This window comes from Pogona vitticeps, chromosome 3 (assembly GCF_051106095.1).
Source record: "Pogona vitticeps strain Pit_001003342236 chromosome 3, PviZW2.1, whole genome shotgun sequence".
Lineage (NCBI taxonomy): Eukaryota > Metazoa > Chordata > Lepidosauria > Squamata > Agamidae > Pogona > Pogona vitticeps.
In genome coordinates, this window is record NC_135785.1 from 173,160,231 (window position 1) to 173,182,328 (window position 22,098).

At 41.0% G+C, this 22,098-nt stretch overlaps 1 protein-coding gene across 2 annotated transcripts in view; it reads left to right on the forward strand.

Annotated features, from left to right (window-relative positions):
- The first annotated feature begins 7,198 nt into the window (after nucleotides 1-7,198).
- The window catches only part of MGAT4A (alpha-1,3-mannosyl-glycoprotein 4-beta-N-acetylglucosaminyltransferase A), a 71,176-nt gene continuing 56,276 nt past the window's right edge, over nucleotides 7,199-22,098 (forward strand). For both annotated transcript variants that reach the window (XR_012085246.2, XM_020805596.3), the window contains exons 1-2: nucleotides 7,199-7,457; nucleotides 15,236-15,566. Coding sequence is in view for 1 of the 2 variants with exons in the window: in XM_020805596.3 (XP_020661255.2) it covers nucleotides 15,473-15,566 (94 nt within the window). In the remaining variant the exon portion in view is untranslated. The remainder of the gene's footprint in view (nucleotides 7,458-15,235; nucleotides 15,567-22,098) is intronic.

Below are 22,098 nucleotides of genomic sequence, written 5' to 3' on the forward strand. Positions count from 1 at the left end.
CCTGTGCACAGCAGTAGTTCTTTTACTGATTTTCAAAACTGAAAACTTTCAAAACTTTCGTTTAAGGAAAAAGAAAAAGGTAAGTTGAGACAAAGAATGAATGAGCAAACATAGCAACATAAAGGGACATTATTGAGTGAGCACTATTTCTTTTCACACGAGCAGTTCCCAACAATGTTAGCTCAGTGCTTTCCAGTGATGATTTTCCAAGACCATAGAGAATTTTGGAATAATAATTTAGTTACATTTGCATTGAGAAGGTACCCCAATGGCAGGGAAAAATATTACTGGGTTGCGTTTGTCTTAGCAATATCTCTTTATCTTCCCAGATTAACTTAAAGTGTTTATTTTAAATGAATTAAGTTTTGGGATTAGTCAAGTATAGGCATGGGACATTCGTCATTGACAGTGCACCAATGGTAGGAGTAGCCTGACTGCCGCTGCCAGACCTCACTGCTTGGCCGTCCACTCTGACAAGGGGGAGAGTCTCCCCATTCAGCTGCTGCATGGCCAGCTGAGCAGGGAGAGGGGGCAGCATCAGCCAGGGTACTGCTATGATTGGCATGCTGTCAACAATGCTGACTGTATGCATCGCGCAGCAAACAGTAAGTGGACAAGCAGATTCTAGGGGTGAGCATTAATCAGGCTGGTCACCTGTGCCAGCAAGATTACTATTCGTCTCCCCCAGGAAACGAGGACAAATCTCCCATGTCTAGTCAAGATTGAAAGATGAATTTAGCAAAATAATTAACCCTGGAACAAGGTGCAACTAATAGTCTGAATTACTGGGTGAATCCTGAACAATCTATTAACTCCTGGCAAATCACAGGACCTGCCAACCACTGTCTTATGTTTTCCTTATTTGATATAATGACCAGTATCCTCTTGCTTAGCATAGCAAATCTCAATAGATCAAGCCTACTGAATCACTGGGGATCTGGTGAGGCAACTCCTTCATAACTTCCACTGATTCAAATGGGTCTACCGTAACTGCACTTGCTTTAACGTTGTAAGTCACAGTTAGAATAGGTCTGTTTGAATAAATGGAACAGATAAGTTGACTCACCAAATCTCCATTGAATCAACAGACCTAGCCTAGTGCAATTTTGTCAACTAAACATCTCTATCTGGTTCACAACCACATGACTGGTCACTGAGGGAGAAGATTAGGCCATGATGGCAGACTACTTGGAGGAGAAAGAGATTATGGAGTGTGTAGAAAATTGCCTTAAAATTATCCTAAAATGGAAGCAGGAAACAATTGTTTACTATAAGTGTTATAAAACAGTAGACCAGCTCCAACAGTGTCAACTTAATTCAATAAAGTTACTTTGGCAGCTGTTTACTTATTTTCAGTGTATTAACAGAGATATGAAAATAGTAAACACGTGACACCTGAGAACAATATTGCTTTGAAAAGGGGCATGGATTGCTTGTAAATTATTATCTGATTTAATTCTGAGATTGACACTTTACTGGAATAATATCAGCTATGATGAATCATAGGCTTCCGCTCTTTGCCCAGGAAGTCTATAAATCTCTGTAGGGGTCTAATCACATGGTCCATTTGAATTGTTTATTTTTCCTTCTTCTTCTTCGTTGTCTTCTTCTTCTTTTGTATTTATATATTTGTATGCATGATCACATGATATATATGCCACTGAGCCTATTGATATGGCTGTCAGTTCAATTGGTTAATGTTTTGCTATTTGTACCAGTTATGTAGGCTACATGTGACATCCCATATAAATTGATGATTTTCGATCCTGTTTCTGCTTCTCCGCTACCCTAAATTTTTTAAAAATTGTAAGTGATATATCGCTTTGTAACTGATATATTTTCCTGTCACTTTAAACTGCTAGTCAATGAGCCACCTGGTGGGATATGTCACCTACAGCCCTCCCTCCCTCCCTCCTTTCCTTCCCTCTTTTTTTAAATCAGGGTGCTGAGGGAGTGGGGAGAGAGCTGTCTCCTTCTGAGCAATGTAGTTCATGTTGTTGTTGTTGCTGTTGCAGCTACAAGAAGTTTCCATGGATAGTAAGCAATTTGTCGCTAAGCATCTAAAAAAGTTATTTTAAAGGGTATAAGTGTACTGGCCATACAGCAGCCAAGGCACACAAGAACCTGCGCCATTCACACAGTAAATAATTCAACAGTTGCACTCACATGGGAGCACAGAATCATAGAAACATAGAATAATGAAGTTGGAAGAAGCCTATAAGGCAATCAAGTCCAACCCCCTGCTTGATACAGGAAATGTAGAGATGAATTAATAAGGATTGAATCAATGCAGGGACCTGATCATTTTGCCACCTAGAGTAGACTATTTGTCTAGATGGGCAGGGTATAAATCTAATAAAATAAATAAAATATATTTTAAAAAGGCCATGCCAGTGAAGTTAAAAAAAAACCCCAAACAGTTGGCTGGCCAAATGAATCAATGTTAAACGTGCAATGTGTGAAGAGGAATTTTTAGAACAATTGAAATAATGATAAAATTGATATAACTGAGGTTCTTTTGGCATGTGTGATTATCCCCTAGGACTCCTGGGGGAGTCAGGCATCCAGATGAAAAAAAAACTGTGGGATTCCTATATCCTATTTGTACTTTTGTGCTAAATTTTTCTCTTCTAAGCAACAGGAACCCTAGCGAAAGTCACTTAGAAAATGTGTTGGAGGAATTAGGTTAAGTGAGAATAATCAGTGCATGGTCTAAAAAAAAAGAGTAAGAAGAGGAAGCAGTGGTCAGAATAGGTGTTGTTTGTTTCCGTTGTAAAAAGTTTCAGTGTCTGTCACTACTGTCTATTTTAACAATAATAACTGTATGACATCAAGTTGATTCTGATTATTGCAACCCTTTCCAGGCTTTTCCAGGTACAGAATACATAGAAGCAGTTTCCCATTCCTTTCTTTGGAGGGGGGGGGGACACCCTGGGTCTGTGCAGCTTACCCAAGGCCACACTTGCTGGCCCTTTTCTCAAGAGGCACCGAGGGGAATCAAACTCCGAACCTCTGGCTCTGCAGCTAGACACCTAACTCACTGAGCTATCCAACCATCTCAATGTCTCTTCAGTATAAAAATGTATACACTTTCTTGTCTATATTGCTGCCTGACATACTCCGTAATATTCCATATAGAGGAAATACTCTGGCTTACTCTTAACAATATCACATGCCTCTGTAAAAAATATAACATTTATGCATAAACTGTTCCCTGGCTCTAACCTTGAGCTCTGGATTTTTTAATGGCATTTTAATATACTTCCTTTCCTCCTCTGAATGCTGGTATAACAATGTACCTGGAGTACTAAAAATAATGAGCCCATCTGTGTCAAATTTTATAATTTGGAGCTTTGTTCCTTTCAAGGCTCTGAATCACAGAAACATGAAGACGTACTCATGACATAAGCAAAACTGGAAACACAGCTTCTGTGGTTATTAAATTTGTCACCTCTGGCACTTCACCAATCTCAAGACTTTGTTTATTAATTGCTTTGTAACTCTGCTTGCCAGACTGTCAGTTATGCTTAAATGCTTGATCTTGGCTCTTTCATACCTGTCATATTTTAAACGGCTCTACAGTTGAGGTGAACGCAAAGACACTGGGGTAAGCATGAGCACACAGCACCCTGGAGAAGATGCTTGGATCCCAGCAAGGTCCACTGCTGATGCCTGCCTGAGACTTTAAGATTGATATCTGTCTCTGCTCTAAGTATCACCGAGGAGTTGAGACCAGCTACCATATTTTTCCTGCAATGCCTCTGGTGCCACCTCTTTCTGGTGCATTATGGGAATTAAAATGCAGCATTAACTTGCTGACTTTGTTGATTTTATTACTCTCCTCAGAGTACTCCTGCCAGCTAAACCTGAGAGGGCCCATAAGAGGCCCCTTTGCACACAGCTCCTTTTCAAACACTTGTGCATTCACAGCACTTCACAGTAATGGGCCATTTAAATGGCAGTTCACAAGAAGGGGGGGGGGGAAGAAAGCTACTTGTAACCATTACTTGAGCACACAATACTTCTAGGCACCCATAAGAATTGAGCAGCAACGGCATTGCCTGATGATTTATTCGAAACCATTACAATTATGTAGCCCTGTGAAAAATTAAATACCAAGTGTTGACTCACAATTCAATAGTTTATTAAATGGATCTGCTCTACATGAGACCAGCAAGAATGTCTAGTACAATGTCATTTATATTGCGATAATAACATGCTATTCAAAACTATGGAATTTTTAATGGATGTGGAAGCTGGTTTGAGAGTTCTCCCAGGCTGTTGCTTTTTTTTAAAAAGGTACCACTGTTTTATTCCAAAATTCCATGCATACATTGCTAGTGAAATTGAAGCAAAAACGCTAACAACCACACCATCAGCTGATCAACTGCATCCATTAACTTTCTTTCAATATGATGATATACTACTTAAAAGTTGTCATCATTTCCACTAATGGGAGTAGAACTGTTAGAGCAAATGCATTTAAAGAGTGGTCTGCTCTAGGAGGCATGCATTTAAAGAGTGGTCTGCTCTAGGAGGCCTACTCAAAACCATGCATGTTTTGCCATTGGAGAAATGCTTTTCCCAGTCTCCCCAGTTGCAACAGTTAAGCTTTGAAAGAGAATGGCGACATACTTGGGACTACATTTGTTCAAAATCTGCAGTCTATTTCACAACTGATCCAGCTTCCCCGAATGAAACATCAGCGCCTAATGATTCAGTGCCTTTCTACAGGAACTGTCTATTTTGGAGGAGTTGGTGATAGAATGTGTTGTATGTCAATATTGCCAACTAATTAACAAATAAATTTACACCCATAGACCTGGAAAACTGCCCATCTTTAATTCTGTGAAAATATTTGAAAGCAGCAGAAAGTCAGCAAGAATCTAGTAAAGGCATGTGTTACACTCTTTAGATAATGTGAAGCTGGTGAATGTTGGGTGATGTGAATATTTTCATCTTTTCCAAGAAAAAAAAGTGTAGCTTTGTTGTTGGTTGCTTGTAGCGAAAAGTGCACATGTTCAGTTTACTGGCTTCCAAGAATGATTTGCTGATAACTCTGAAGATGAGGGTGTTTGCTACCAAAAACAAGTTGCAAAATGCACAGTTGCATATTATTTCACAATAACGTCTGTTTCAGGAGGAAGAACCTAAGAGCCCCCAGCACCATTCACTGGAAAGGAAGAACAGACATCTTGAGTAATCTGTACATTTTCTTGTTTGCTTTCTGGGGGAGCTAAATGTCTCCTAACAGGTGAGAATAAAGCATTTAGTTCAACTCTTATTAGTTTTTTTTACTCACTACAGATTTCTACATAATTCTCTGCAATTTTATCTTGTACAGCTTTCACAGAATTGAAATCTGATAAAACCACTTCTTTGCTCTTCCCCTTCTTTCTATCATACTGAAGTAAATCTACTGTTTCTTCCCCTGCAGTGTATACTCAGTTGCTAAACCCTTTTCATATCTGTTACTCTTGTAAAACATGTTCCCTCTTTTTCCATCTTCCTTGGTCTCACATTATCTCCTACATTAACTACTCCTCATGGTTTTGTTTACTTTCTTCAGTGTCTCACCACCCTCAAACTTCCCCTTGTCTTGAATTCTGTTCTGCTCATTTCTACGATGTTGATCATATTTCTCGCCATATTAAATCTAAATGGCTACCAAATGTATAGTACTGTATCTTAATTCCTTTGCCCTCATCCATATTTCTGCATACCCCTGCTTCCAGTGACCATACAGGCTAAGGGAATTCAGAATGTGGCAATTCAAACACTAAAATATCCAAGGCTTGCCCTAAAGGTTCTGTATTATATATCTCTTGTAGAAAATGGGCTAAGGAAGCACTGGTTGTGAGACCTGCCTGCCTCTAATGCCACACACTCACCCCTTAGTAAGATGAGAGGAAGGCTTAGAGGGCTCCAAGGTCCATCAAACCTAGAGCAGGTCTGGGACATATGCAAAAGCTAGCAGTTTGGTTGCTACCTTGTTGTGTGTTTATGTGTATGAATCCGTCTCCTACAAACTTCTCCTTTCACTCCAAAAACATTTGTCTGAAAGAATTCAGAGAGAATTCCAACTCAGTTTTATTTTCTGGTCTAATTATGACTGGCATTTCATCCTGCAAACACTATGATCCCATCCAAATCAGGGAGAATTTATTCTGAGTAAATATGAGGAATTAAAAAAGCAGAAAACAAAAAGGAAGCCTCCTTAAGCAATTTATTTCAGTGTGAACTAGCATGGATTATAATCCACTTCTTCAGACATAGGGTTAACTAAGGCTCCACAAAACAGATGATATATGGCCAACAGAAAACCTAAATTTTCATATTGCTGATTCTGAAAATGCAATAGTTTTAACACCATCAAGGAAAACAGAGCCAGATACTGTACTTCTTTCCAATGTTTAACTTTTAAGACTGTAGCAATTTACCACATTTCCGATACAGTCCCTCAACACTACAGCATGTTTTTGCAGTTTTATGCAAAATACCGTTAGCATATGCTCTGATTCAATGCTTTTAATTTGAAGTTGAATTGTTGGATGCTCAAGAAACACCAGGTCTTTTACAAATTAAATCTACTTGTCCCTCAGATAAAATAATCTAAAATGCATATACTTCTGCGTTGTTGTTGGTGTTTTATGTATATAGGAAGATCAAATGGCAGTGTTAAAAAAAAATCAGACAAAAGACAAGTACAGTCCCAAAGAGTTCATGACTAACGTGACTACTTAATCAGATATCTGTAGACATCAGCTTTTGCTAAAATGCATTTTTCCGAAGCTGTGCTCTTGTTTCCTTTCTACTTTTCCGCCCAGGGGATGGGACGTAGCAGCTGATTTCTTCGTTCAGAGGCTACAGTCCCCACCTCATGCATGTTCCCCTAGTTTACTTCTGCGTAAACAGTGGAAGACAGAGGAGGACCTGGCGTGCTCTGGCCCACGGGGGTCACGAAGAGTCGGACAAAATGACTAAACAACAAAAACACAGCTCGACACCCCATCCTTCCTAACCCGCGCCCAAGCCCTCAACAGAAGACGGAAGAAAACTCGCGAGACTTCTATATAAAAAGCCTCCTGTCCGAGAGTGACATCCGCCGACACCATCGGATGGAAAGGACCGTCCGAGTCAGGCTGATCATTGGTTCTTTACGAGGACGGCCTTAGCCAATTGGCAACCCGGAGAGGTGAAAAGAGGCGGAAGCTGAGAAGAGCGCAGCCGGCGAAGGGGTTGCGCCGCTTGCCATCAGTTGTTGCCCCGGGAGTGGAAGAGCGCGGGGTGGTGCAGTGGGGGGGGGCGCGAGCGCGGGCGCTGCCCGCGGGGTTGGAGCGCACCTGCCTCTCACTCTCTCTCTCGTCGCTGGCACGCGCGCAGCAGAGGAGCGCGCGGCTCCCCCTGCAGGAGCGGAGCGAAGGGTAGAAGATCCCTTCCTCTTCAGGGAACCCAAGGTGAGCGTCTCTGGAGGGGAGGGCGAAGGAGCGCTCCGCTGCTGGCGGGCAGTGCCGCTGCACCCGGGGGGCCGGACGGGGAGGCGCCCTCCTCGCTGGGGCTCAGGAGGGGAATGTTGCCTCTGGAATAGATTTGAGGCGGCTTGGAGAAGTGCTGCCTTGTCGGTCCCTAATCCGGTCGTGGCGGGGGTGGGGTGGTGGTGGAAGGTGGCGAGCCTGCGGGAAGGGTCGCCTGGGGAAGGAAGGAGCACAGGATACACAGGCCGGCAAGCAAGCCAGCCAGCCAGCCGCCCTGCCTCCCGCTGCTTCCTGAGGCTCTGTCCTGCCCAAGTCGTTCGGTGGGACCGCTGAGGGAGGGTGGGGGTGAGCGGACTGTGCAATGCGACAGCTCGGTAGGGAGCAATCTTTTGCTTCCTCTCTCCGTCGGTCTTCAGGGACGGGAAACCGGCGGCAGGAGGCAGAAAGTGTCAGCAGGACCGGTTGAGTGGGGAGACCTTGGCGGGGGTGGTCGGTTGGGTTGGGTTGGGAGGGCGCTGCTGGGTAGCTGCGTGTTATGTACGTGTGAAGCCGTGCACACGGGCAGACGCGCGGCGTTGTGGTGCCGCTGGCGCTGCCTCTGTGCCCAGGAGAGACCGGAGGGGCGCAGGCGAAGTGGTATTCAGGGGAGCTCTGAACGTGCCTTGTACCTTGACCTGTGCCGTGTGAGTCTGTTTTTTCTCGCTAAGGATCAGAAGTCTGCATCTTGTGACGCGAAAAACAAATTCGGTGTGGGAGCAATGTGGTGAAGAAAACCCGCCGTGTACTCCTCTCCCCTCACTCCTCAAAATAGGCGTAGGTGAGAGGGATGGATTTTTGCTGTACAGTATTATTAAACATAGTGTATGGCAGTGCACTATGTAATACTGTAGATAGACAAGGGGCTGAAAAGATGCTGCTTAAGATATGTTCAGTGTCCATATTTGGAGAATTTTTGTCCCACTTGGTCATCTGAAAGATCACGGAAGCTACTAACAAATATTTATTTAAACGATTTGTATTTCTGTACTTACTGTGCTTACAGAAACTGTTTTAAACTTCACAGCCTACCTGTGCTGCAGTTCTTCTGGGGAAATGCTACAGTTACCTACCTTACCTTTCTTATCCTGTTTCCCAATTCTCATTTTTTTTCTTACAGTTGTTTACTCTGTAGTGTGTAAAGATTCCAAAGCTGGTATTAATTTGTGTGTATGCAGTGGCCTGTGCATGGCAATGGATACAGTAGTTTGTCTCAGGGCACCAAACTACTAGCAACTTTTACTTTCTCCCATTATTGTTTTCTGTTGTAATTACAATTAAAGTCTGGCAGATGACTTGGTGACAGTAGTAGAAAGCAACCTAAAAAACCTGAATTCTATCTTTGGCCACCAATTCTTGTCCAGTGTTGTGAACAAAGTGTTTAAGCATAACTGGTGCTGTTATTTCCTGACAAAAGTTATATATTATTATCATTAGCATTTATGTTAATGCCCTGCATTTCCTCCGATGAGCTCAAGGCAGGAGAGATGGCTCCGTCTTTTATCCTTATGCTGATTGTGTGAGGTAGGCCAGGCTGGGAGTTGATGATTGGCCCAAAGTCCATCCAAGGTCCATAATTGTGACTCAGTGGGAATGCCTGCTTTGACTGTTACATCAAATTAGCTCTCCTTTGGGCTCAGGAAAAAAATAATTCAGCCCCATCTGCCTTTGGTTAGTGTTTTACAGTCTTATCAGGCTGACCGTTTCTTATGGGATCTACACAAGGGATCCAATATGGTTCAGCAAAGTGTGGGGGAAGAGTTGGCCTTGTCTTGGGTATTTGGGGGTTAGCCTCCGCTTGGGAGTCCTCCTGACTTAATTGGGGCAACTGTCAACTGTTGTGGTGATAGAGAAACATTAACTCAGAAACACTTGTGAAAGAGTTACAACTTTTCACATTCAAACCATGTCCTTTGTTATGGTTATTCTTGTGCTACATTTTCAGTTCTACACTGTCCTTTCTGTGGGTACTCAATGTGTTCCAAATATGAGCAGTCTTCCTAAGCAGTAAGTCTTTTTGAACACATGGAGTGTGTGCGTATATTTGAGAACAAACATTTGTAGGTTATTGTTTCTTTTGTGAAATGCAGTGGATATGTGTACCTGTGTATCAGTGCTTTTATGAAAGATTATGTTATTTAAAAATCTGAGTGATGTTTTTGCTGGGAATGCGAAAAACAAGAGCTTATGATTGATTTAAAGTACGTGGAGGAAAACTTTCATGAGTGAAATAAGGTTTTAGTCAGTTATGCTTTCTGGTCTTCCCACTACACTGCTGCTCTCAAACTGATCATAATGATAAAAATAAAACTGACATAAACAGCGAGCTAGAATTCAAAAAAGATCTCTTAAACTTAGGTAAAGGTAAAGGTTCTCCTTGACATTTAGTCCAGTCTGTCTGACTCTAGGGCAAGGTGCTTATCCCCATTTCCAAGCCATAGAGCCAGCGTTTGTCCGAAGGCAGTTTCCATGGTCACGTGGCCAGAGCGACTAGACACAGAACGCTGTTACCTTCCCACTGAGGTGGTACCTATTTATCTACTCACATTTTTACATGCTTTCGAACTGCTAGGTTGGCAGGAGCTGGGACATGCGACAGGAGTTCACTCCATCACGTGGATTCGATCTTACGACTGTTGGTCTTCTGACCTTGCAGCACAGAGGCTTCTGTGGTTTAACCCCTAGTGCCACCACGTCCCTATCTCTTAAAATTAGAAGACCGAAATACTGTTACAGTTCTTTTTTTAAAGTGCTTTTAAAAACATGTATATTTTTATACACTGAGAAAACTGAAACAGGTGTAGTTACTCTGCCAGAATGGTAGAAGTTCTGTCAGTTTTGAGAGCAGTTAAAAAAAATTGGTTTGTTCCAGAATTGTTTTTCTTGGACTTTTCTTTGGTGCTGTATCAGAGAGTGGGATAATGCTGTCACCTCTGCACTGTTTTACTACTCTGCTCTTGAAACCAGGATGGATTAAAATAATGATTTAAATTTAAAATTTTAAAAATCAAAAATTGGATTTTTAAAATGACTTAAAGGAAAAATCAATTTTAAAATTTAAACCATGATTTAAACTTGTGATTTAAATCAATTTGATTTTTAAGAATCGTTGATTTTTATCTACCATGCTTAAAACAATTCTGGACTCAATAGAGCTCATGAAAGTTCCTTTTTTAGGTTACTCCTGAAACCCATCCTCCCAGCACGACTCCTGACTATATTTTGAAGAGTTATAGTAAAAATAAAACATTCGTATTGCATTTATATCCTTCCTTTCCCCCAGTTAGCTCAAGATAGTGTGCATGCCTCCCTCCTCCTCACTACAGTGGCTGAAGTAGGTTAGGATGAGAAAAAGTGACAGACGTGAAGTTATCCAGTGATTTTCATAGCTGAGCTGAAACCCAAAGTTGAATCTCCAAGGTCTCAGTCCAGCAGTCTGATCACCACTCTGACTCTCAAATTAATTAAGCCTAAAATAACCGTTACAGCAGTCTATACTGGTCCTTTTGGAGTGGCTTGGTACTGTCCAAATAGGGTTGTTTGAGGTTATGGAGAGGAGCAATACTGTATGGCATTTGATGCTATCCTCACGCCCGCATGACATATTGACCTCAAGCAACCCTCCAGCTCCTTCTGCTGTCAGTTGAACATTTCCCCTGCTCCTCTGTGTAGGGTCAGAGGAAGTAAAATTATTTTTTGGCTGTGCTAGATCATTGCTGATGTACTGAATCACTTATATTAATATTTTAAAAAATTGCCTTGTGTGTAATGCTGCTTGAGAAACTGCCTGCAGCCACGGTTTAAATCAGCACTTCACTCAAAGACAAATGAAAAAAAGTGTGTTCTTTAAATTAAGCTAACTGATTCAGCACAACTTTGATAGGATAACTAATATAGCAGCAGAACCCCCCCCCCCTTGAAATGGCTCACTTATTAAGCCACTTCACATAGCTTTGGTAGTTGCAAGGCTCGATTTTAGTCCATTCCCAGTGATAGCATGCTTTGAGAATGGTCTAAACTAGAGCACACCAACCCGCACCAAAAAGCAGAAGCTTCTAACGGAGACTCAAAAAGGTGCAGGTTGGGGCCTTCTTGGGGTAAAATATATATTTATCACAAACCTAATCTCACAATCTTGAAGAATTTTCATAATTTTGTTTTAATTCTATTTTTATAAAGTCAAGAAGCTACAATTGAAAATATGTTTGTGTTATGCTGATTCTACTTTTGAGTAGCAGAATCCTAAGTGTATATGGAGAAGATTCTATCCTGGGCATAGAATTTGCTACTTTCAGAGTGTTTTTTAACTTGCTTCAACCGATGTAGAGGATTGACTTGCTTTTGTTTTTCCTCCTGGTCTCTACCTTTTAAAACTTTTGCTCATAGAAGGTGTAGGACTATATATATATTAGGGTCCCAATCCACAAAGAAATGGGAAAACTTTGACCAAAATCCTATGGGATTGCTGACTGGTGATATGTCAGGGGATGTTTTAACCATGTGCACATTCCTGATTGCACTTTACATATACAGTGGTGCCTCGCTTAGCGAGGTTAATCCGTTCCGGATTAACCCTTGCCCAGCGAAACATCGCTAAGTGAACTTAAAAAGCCCATAGGAACGTATTAAAACTGATTTAATACGTTCCTATGGGCTTAAAACTCACTGTTCTGTGAGGTTCCTCCATTGCGGCGGCCATTTTGGATGCCTCGTTAGCGAGGCAAAACAGCTGTCGCCATTTTGTTTTAGCGACGGCCATTTTGGAACCGCCGATCAGCTGTTCACTATGCTTTGATCGCGTCCGCGCGATCATAGCATAGCAAAAAAAGCCCATAGGGGCCATAGCTGAGTGAACGCAACCCCTCGCTATGCGAGGCACCACTGTATTATATTGTAGAGAAGTGGTAGCTAGGGTTGCCACTGAAGGGAGCCATATCACTCAAGGCAACTATTGAAAGGCATTTTGGAGATTTTAAACAGGCTTCCAAGACTTTCTAACATTGTGTTGAAAGAGAGTGGGCAAAAAGCTCTAGGAGAATAACTTGAGTCAGAGCTGGATTATTGAGTCTGTTATTCTCATGTTCATATGCTACTGTTCATAAATACATGTCTTTACAGACAATAAATTCTGTTTGAGGATTGCAGATTTTTCCGATGGTATATTCTACACTCATGGTTCTTTGGGTCTCCAGATGTTCTTGGACTAAAATTCCCAGAGCTGTGCTGGCCACGATTTTTGTAAGCCAGAGACATCAAGGGACCCAGAGTTCTAGACTGACTGTCAGGGGAAATAGAAACTTAACTTAAATAACCTGTATGGAAGGATGTTTGAACCCCATGAATGAAGTCTGTAATCCAAGAACTGTTGGACTTTATTTGTAAAACTGTTTTTTTAATTATACCAATATATTGTCTCATAATATAGAATTAGAATTTATTATCCATATGCCACAACCAGATCTTTGAGCTATAAAACATTTTAAATTTAATGCTATCATCACATAGCATTTTAAAAGTAATTCATTTTAACAGTAAATTTTAAATGTTCTCTAAATTTTAAAATGCAATTCTTATTTAAAATTTTTATTTAAAAGTTATTTTCAAAATTTTTGGTTTTTATCTACTCTATGAAAAATAAGCTCTTTACTTTTAAAATTTACCCAGTGTACATAAAACAGCTACTTTTGGCTGCTTTAATAATATCTAAATGCTGCATTCCACTAATCTGTGATGCAAGTCACTCACCTCCTATGTATTTTGTTCTTATCTCCGTACCCTGCTGGAATAGAGCATGAAGCACCACCACAAGGCATAGCAGGGTTCAGGAATTGAACTGTGTGGTAGTTCTCCTCCACTGTTTCAAGGGAACATATCTTGCAATTGTAGAACAACTGCTGCACTAGGAGTAAATTTATCCCTCATTGTGTTATAGATGTAATGTAAGTATTTTTTTTAAGTGAGGAAAAAGGATTAAATTGGAAGTAATGGGTTATTTGTATGTAGTTACTTCCAAACTCTAAAATAGCTAAAATTATCATGCGGTATTTTTAAAAATACATTGATTAATTTAACAGTAAAATGTTGATTTGGCTGTTAAATTTATTTATTGGCCAGAAGCTTATTACTTACATATGTTGACCTTAAGCCGGACAGCATAAATCACAGAGATGAATTACTGTACTGCTGTTTAAGAGGCTAAGGCTTACACTCTTCATTGCACACCAGTTACGTTACTTGGCATGTGATGAACAACACTAGCCTCAACTTCTTAGCAGTTTGGCACTGCTATTTATTCTCTTAAGGCTAGCATAGGTAAGTGCTCAGTAACAGGTTTCTGGCTGTTAAATTTCTGTGCTGCCTTTTGGGGCAAAACTAACATTCGTTGTAGTAATAAACTAGATTACAAAAAGCCACCGTGAAAACTGAAGATAGCAATAATAAGAAATGGGGGGGAAACGCAAAAACAACACCCAAATTAAAACCATAATTTTTCTTTCTTAAGGATTTCCCCACCCACAATATATTCTGACCCTTGTGTCTGTCAAAATTAGTCAGTTTTTCACATCACTTTATTCAGTTGGCTACATCAGCCTAATTTACAGTGTGAAAAATGCAAATACCTAGATCCACTGTGAAGTTATAACCAGGAAGTCAGGATTTCCCAGGTTAATTTGCTTAAGCCAAGCACACAGGAGCCAGCAGAGAGAGAAAGAGGCTTATTTGCATATTGTTAACTAGATGAATCTTCTCTGTACACTTAGTGCCTCGATCAGCTTTCATCTCCCCAACCCTCCCTCCCTCCCTTCCTAGGACAGCTGACTGACCAAAGAGGGGGAAAAAACAGCAGAGTGGGTAGAAAGATAGGAGGAAAATTGTGTTTCTTCAAAATCTGGATGCTCAGAGCAAAGCTACCATAAAACTTCTTCCCCTCTCTCTGATTCCTTGCTCCCCCCCCCCCCTTTGCTCAGCAGTTGTCCCTAGTGCTAGGATGCTAAGGCGCCAAGCCTTTAGGGAAGGAAGGAAGAAATGGAAGGGGGAAAAAGGATGAAAGCAGACCCAGCCGCCAGCTATAGAGAGGAGAGGATTCAACTGACAGCCAGTTTCTCTGCCGCCCTGCCTCTTGCACTGCTGCGGTAGCTGGCTGGAATGGCTTTAAATACAATGACTGCAAACGACATCAGCTCAAGTGATCATGCCATGAGAACTGATGCAAATGCATCCAATTCCAAAAAAAGTAGACACTCCTGTGGTGGAGTTAAAAACAATGGATTGGCAGGAGGGGGACTCTGGACTGATTCACATGGACTTTTACATAATGTAGTCAACAGAAAATAATGTGAATGAAGCTGTCCCTATATCAGAGCACTTCCCACATTATTTGCGAATGTAGTTGCACTTTTAGTTATGCTTAGGCCCCCACTGAAGAAAATGGGATAATATATGATCACATTTAGTTCCACTCGATTTTAGTGGATGCAAAGGTGAACTAATTTCATCTGCATCTGAACCAGTTTTATTTTTCTGGGAGAAAAGTAATCTTCCCAAACTCTGAATTATCTAGTAAATTTCAAGTGAAAGTGAAGGGCAGCATTCTTCATAGCTCAGTTTCTTAGCTACTAGATTTCTCTGCTATGCTTTTAATTTTCTATGTCGGGGTTTGGTTTTCAGTTTACTTCTGTTCTACATTTTTAACCTCAAGTCAGCTTTTTCTCTTTTTTGTATAGGGGAAGCAGAACTACAGAATCATGGGTCATTTCGGTGAGAGCTTCTGAGAGAGACCAGAGGTCTGCGATAATATAGCCACTTTACTGGCACAAGAATGGTTTGGAAATGACATTGCAGCATTTTTCTGTATGACTGGCAAAGCAGTGCTAAGCTAGAATATACTGGCTTCAAGACGATAGACAACACTTAAATCCTAATCACTGGCCAGATATAAACCAGTGTGATGCGGAAATGAGATGAGGCTCCGAAATGGAACTGTGGCCACTGTGTTATTTTTCATCACCTCTTTCCTGAGTTTGTCTTGGTATACAGCATGGCAGAATGGGAAAGGTGAGTGATCTCTTTCCTGAAAAAACAACAACACACGTATAACTTGGTTTCTTGACTTGTTCAGATCAATGGAACAGTGAAGTGTGGTTTTAAAAAAAATATTTAGACTAATGATGTAAGCAGCATGCTGACTATTACTGTGTCGAACTGGAACACCATCCTTTTTTTTGCTGTGACTATTGCAAAATGCGCAGTTAAAATAATGAACTATCTGGCCACATCTAGCTTCTTTTCTGTCTGTTAAGTGTAGGAAGATATAAGCTGAAGTAAATAGTCTCCCTGAGAAGGTGTAGCCTGAGATTTTCTGTGTGTATGGAAAAGGTTGCCCAAACATGGTCAAAGGTGGAAGGTTCCCAGCTTTCCTATTCTGTGAGAATATAATAGAAAGAAGCAGTCTGTTTGATTGGTGTTCAGGAAGTTCTTTTTAACCACTTTACCTCTCTACAATATTTCTTTGCTTGCAGTCATTGAGATCTGTCCCTGTACAGTTGAGGCTATTGGTTCTCTAAGATTAAAAACCAGAACAAAACAAAGTAATTATGATTTTGAGTCTCCCAGCATGAGCCGCAATAATTGTTCCGAGAATGTAGGGCGGCGATGGCAAACCTGTGGCATGCGTGCCACAGCTGGCACGCGGAGCCCTTTCTGCTGGCACGTGAGCCATAAGTGGCCAGATCGCTACTCCCCCCCCCCCACACACAGCCAAACCTGAGAAGGCAGCTGCAGCCACACTTCAGCAGGCTGATCCAGAGCAGCTGGCACTGGTGGTGGATCTGGAGTAGGGTCTCGAGGCACCTCCGTGCCCGGGATTCCCTCTTCCACTGTCACTTCTGCTTCCGCCGCCACCACTTCCCATTCCGCCACTGCCACGCCACCTGCTGGTTTTTTTCTTTTCCGTTCAGGCACATGAGCCCAAAAAGGTTTGCCACCACTGATGTAGGGGATCAGGATCTTGACTTGTCTTCTTCTTTTCTTAAACTGATGGTTACAGGCATACTGGATACTTCTGGGGGAAAGTAGAATGAAATCTCTCTCTCTCTCTCTCTCTCTCTCTCTCTCTCTCTCTCTCTCTCTCTCTCTCTCTCTGTGTGTGTGTGTGTGTGTGTGTGTGTTCATAACCATGTCTTGAGAACCTGAAAATATATTTTCAATATTTTGCGAAGAAACTACTTGTTTTGTTACTCAGAGATACATTTTTAAAAGGTGTTGGCCATTTTGCCTTAAATTAAGTCTACTCATAAAGGTTACTTGTGTCCAAATAAATCACCTTTTGTAGGAAAGGTGTTGTTAGGACTGATTACTGTGGATTAGCACTAATAACAGCATCTTATTTATTTGTTTTGCTTTTCCCTATAATAATGTTAACAGCTGTGGTCATGTCAGCCCCTTGTACTGTTGACAAAATAAATCCTCTCTGCAGTCTTATCTTTAGTAGAGTTCACGTGACCTCGCCCTATAGTAAGTAAGCACATAAAAAGCAAGGTTATAAAAGCCCAAATTCACTGCTGTTACCAAGCATTTCTTTGTTATTCTTTGGATAAATTATATTTGTACAATACATCTCTCTGGAAATGGCTTGTGTTTTTCTGATACCAGTAGGATATCTTCAAATATGAAAGCAAAAACTATAATATACCGTAATATTCTTAATATTGATATACTGTAATAAGGATGTGTTGGCAACTTGCTATTTCTATCCTTGAAAACCTGGCCAAAAATGGCAAAGCTAGAATTCTGTATGACCTATTCTTGACCATTGTAAGGAAGGAAAGCATACCCTTTGGGGGGGGGAAGTACAGTGGAGAGAAGTTATCCTGACCCTAATGTATTTTTCCCTTTTACTCTTGGAAAGAAAATATGAACCTACAGAACTGATCCCTCAGTTATTTCAACATAATGTTAAAATAAAGAGCACTTGGAAAGTAAAGGACAGAAATCCTCTCACACTATGAGAAGTACTATACTTCTATATTATATGGTTCTATAGATGTAGGTACAGTGGATAGCTCAATAGGTTAGCTATCTGGCTGTAGGGCCAGAGGTTGGGAGTTCAATTCCCCACTGTTCCTCCTATGAGTAGAGCCAGCCTGTGTGGCCTTGAGCTAACTGCACAGTCTCGGAGCGCCCCCAGAAGAAGGGAAAGGTAAACCATCCCTTAGGTATTCTCTGCTTGGAAAACTCTGGAAAAGGCTCGCCATAAGTCAGAATTGACTATTAGTATTGTAGATGTAGGTAAACGAAAACAATTTATCATTAATTTTTCAATTAGAACGTTTGTAATAGTTTGGCAGGTTGCCTCATCTAGTTCTGTGGCTTCTTTGACTTCTGTCTTCATGTCAGAATGTTTTATTTTTTTGGCAAACGTGCCATCCTCAGAAGATCTGCTTTGGAGTGATTTGATTTAAATTGGGAGGGGATAATGTGTGGAACCTCCCACCCCCATACTTCCCAAGAAAAATTTTACATTGGTGGGGATATTGATGTCTTCTCCTCTCCTCAAACTCTTGTGATCTTTATGGGGAATGGAGGCATGTTTGGAAGACTCCTTTCAAACTCTCTATTTTATTTTTTTTAATTTGGGGCCACTCAGAAGTGCAAGGGGTCTGTTTTTGGGACTCCCCTCCTTTTTTGGAAGCAAATATTTTGTTGGAGGTGTTATTGCTTGAGCATGTAGTCCTTGGACCCCTAGAGGTTGCCCACTTTTATCTCAACAAATGTGAGTGCCCTGGAGCTGAATGGACAGCTTGTGATTCAGTAAACCATATCTAGACCACCAGCCATCTATTGTAGCCTTCCAGATGGCAGTCTGTTTTTTTATTGCAGATACAGTCAGCAAATTTAGACCATTAATGGAGTCCTTCTGTGCCTGTACAGTACTTTGGGACTGGTGGACTGTGTTTAGTTTTTTGGATCAGAAAGTTTTATATAGCTGCTGCAAACCTGGGTAGGCATCATCCTGCTTTCGTGAATCCCGCTGCTTCATGTTTTCTGCTGGGTAGACTTGGGGGCTGTGCCTGTGTTAAGCATTTTGTTATGAGGGGCCTTTCGGTTATTGTTGGGATGGGGAAAGTGTCCTCCCCTAAGATATTTTTTGGACAAAATTGCTATTGTTCCTCACCACTGGTTACATTGACTAGGGCTGTTTGGAGTTTTAGTTCAACAACATCTGGAAAGCCAAATTTTTCCCACCTTCGAGATATGGTCTGTCATGCCGTTGTTTGGTGCCTGACCAGTCCCAGAGACTGAGTTACGCAGGACAAGGTTTCCAACATGTTTTGGCTGAGTCTAGGCCAAAAAGGTTCATAGTGGGGAGCAGGAATTAAAGCTACTGTACCTTCTCTAATCTAATATCCTCCAGATGAATTCAGTTTATAACCCAAGAACATATGTAGTACAGATGTGTTATAGCTGTCCAAAATATTTGGAAAGTGTCCACATTGGGAAAGGCTGGTCAGTCTGTCTTGTCTGGTAAAAGTGTGTTTTTGACTACTACTGCTGACTCACTTTAAATCTTGGAGTGGGGCATGTCTCAAAATAATAGCACAGACTTTACATTCGGAAAGCCTCAAATTCCCTCTGGGCCTGTCCACACTGGGTACTTGTTTGGTTTTTCTTGCACTCAGCAAAGTAAACAGGGTCAAAGTGGAACAAAAGAGTTGCTTTCTGGTGCGGTGGGTGTTGTGTATCACAGAGCCTCATAGCGCAGGTAGCTGGCTGAAGGTTGACTCAGGCTTCCATCTTTCTGAGGTTGTTAAATTGAGTATCTAGCTCACAGGAGGCAGGCAATGCATAAGTAAATTGTTAACCACACAAATAATTCTTTATGTGCTATAGGGCAGTATATAAGCAGCAGACATTGCTTTGCTTTTACTACCAGAGTGTTTGTTGGTTGAATCAAAGAAGAAGAGAAGGAAGGAGGGATGGAAGTAGACAAAGAGAGAGGGCGAACACATATGGACAAGTCGGTCCCAGAACAACCCAGTGTATCCCATCACATTCAGCATAAATACATATGCTCCCCCTGTGCATATGCAAATACTGAGATTAATGAACAAATCTTCAATAGAGAATACTGACAAAACCCAGAACAATTTCAGGATAACAGGAGACAACTGTCTGACATTTCCAGTTTGAGGAAAAGGTTTAGTGTAGAAAAAGGTTCGAAGACCCAAATTTTGGGAAAGGCACTGACTTGTCACATAAAGCATTGGATGTCTAAGTTCACAAAGGGAGTGCTGGTTCATAAATCGGTGTGTATTTTCCCCTTTGTGATTTGACATTTTTGAATGTACCTCAAAACATGGTTGATTTCTGTTTTTAAGCTGCTGTCTGTTTCATGTTTAATGGTTTTGATGGTTGCTGAATTTAAAAAAAAATCATTTCAGAATTGTATTTTAAGGCTGCTGTTTTAGCTGTGTGTGTGTTAGGCCTATGTTTTTATCTTGAAAACTGTCTTGAAGGGTCTTTACCTTTAAAAGCATTATAATAAAATCTTTTGGACAAATTAATTTATTATGTTTACCATTATTCTTCTTGTGCTGTGTAAATTATGTCATCGCACCTTGGGATTACCGTATTTCTCCTTGAGTGATATGGAAATTTTCCCCAAGTACTGTAGTTATGTGCAGAAAGTGGTGGGGAAAAAAGGCTTTTGGTAGAAACATGTGGGTTGCATCACAGATTGGCAGTTGATCTTTATTGGGCATATGCTGAGTATCTCATCTGTTCTGGAACAGTTGGTCAGTCTTGCAGTCCACTGAACCTGAACATCAGCTGAATGGCTGGGTTTTGCTGGGTATTATGCTTGCTTAACTGGGTGATGGAAGTGTGCCAAGTACTCTGAAAAGTAGAGGCATGCTTCATAATACGACGTAGTAGTTTGTGTGTAGATATTTTTCTTTCAAGAATCAAAAGAAACATTTTTGTTTGGTGCAAAATCAGCCCTTTGTTATTTCTGACCTGCCATACCAGTAAGCAGGGAATAGAATCTGCTATGTGTGTCCTACGTTCTCTATTATTTCCCCCCCCCTCCAAAAAAGAGGAAAATATTTTAAATCCCCCATTGATATTGCAAAAGAGAAAATGTTGCCAGGAGTCCTGCTGATATCAAGAGGAACAAATCTAGCAGTGGTCATTTTTCATTCCTTTTTTTAAAAAAAATGGATGAGGATAAGGAATTTAAAATGTTATTGGAATGTTTGAAGGGAATAATTGTTTGTACAGTATAGTGTTACATGAGATCAGAGCCATGTTCTGTGCCATCCTGTATCTAATACTGCACAGTAAACTAAGAATGGATTGAGGGTGTCAGTACTCCACCTTTGGCAAAGCTGCTTTGATACTCTGAAATGCTCGTAAACACTCACAGAAGGGAAGGTGTCACAGTAAAAGATTAAAAGACGTGTAGCTATGGTGACAGAAGTGATGGCTTGGTTTGGCTGAGAGAGAAATGAAGAACTAGCACACAATTGAATGACATGACAGATGAGGTGCTGGGAGTAGAAATACCATGTTGGAAGGAGAAAAGCAAACACACAGAGGACAGTTTTAGGGATGCTTAAGAAGAAATCCCAAAGTGTGGCTATTTAGGGAAGCTTCTGTTCTTTCAGTGTTTTGGTACCAGAGGGGAAATACAGTACAGTGGAATGTAGTGGAGAAAAGGAGATGAGAATGTAATTGAGAAACCTGCAGGGGGCAGCATTTCTCAGTGTTGCACAAACAGGATAGCATAGAACTGAAGTAGAGCATGTGTGTATGATGCCACAAACACGGGGGCGGGGCGGTTATGGGTATGTTGAAGGGACCTGTTGGTCTCATTTGGAGTATCTGATCTTCCCTTCAAAAACCAGTGCAGGTTTGTTGTTCTAGAACAGTCTGGTCTTGATTAACCATTTCAGGATTTGAAAAGAGAGAGAGAGTGGAGTTGACAGACAGCAAATCAGAGACAAGGTTATGATGTCTCTTACCAGCCATAGTAAGTAAATATGACAGGACCATCTCACTGTAGTGTTGGACATGGCTTTGCATATTCCACATTGATAAATTGTTGATAAAATGGGATGTTAACCAAGCAGCAGACAGAGTAAAGGAACTGGAGCTATTTTATTAACGAAGTCCTCCTGCTCTTCCTTTATGCCTGAAAAAAGTCCTAGATTTTAGAAGCATACCCTTGGAACTTTACGGAAGAAAGGACAAAACTCTGCCATCTTGTTCTTTTAAAAAAAAGTAGCCATAATTTATGAAAATTATGAATGATACTGGCAGTGTTGACTTTCATGGAATATAAGTGTCTTTGGAACAGGGAAGGATGTGTTTTTGCCTCTTTCCCTCAATTTGTTGTATGCTGATGGTGGCCTCTTAGAAGAGATAGATTAAATGGTTCATAGGAGATAGGGAATTGCTGAACACTACAGCCTCTTCATTCTCCTGACAGCTGCTTCCTTTATCAGAGGGGGACATTGATTTGATGCAGGGTGGATTTGATTTAAATCAAATTGACTAAAACCACAATTTAAATGAAAAAATCAGGTTT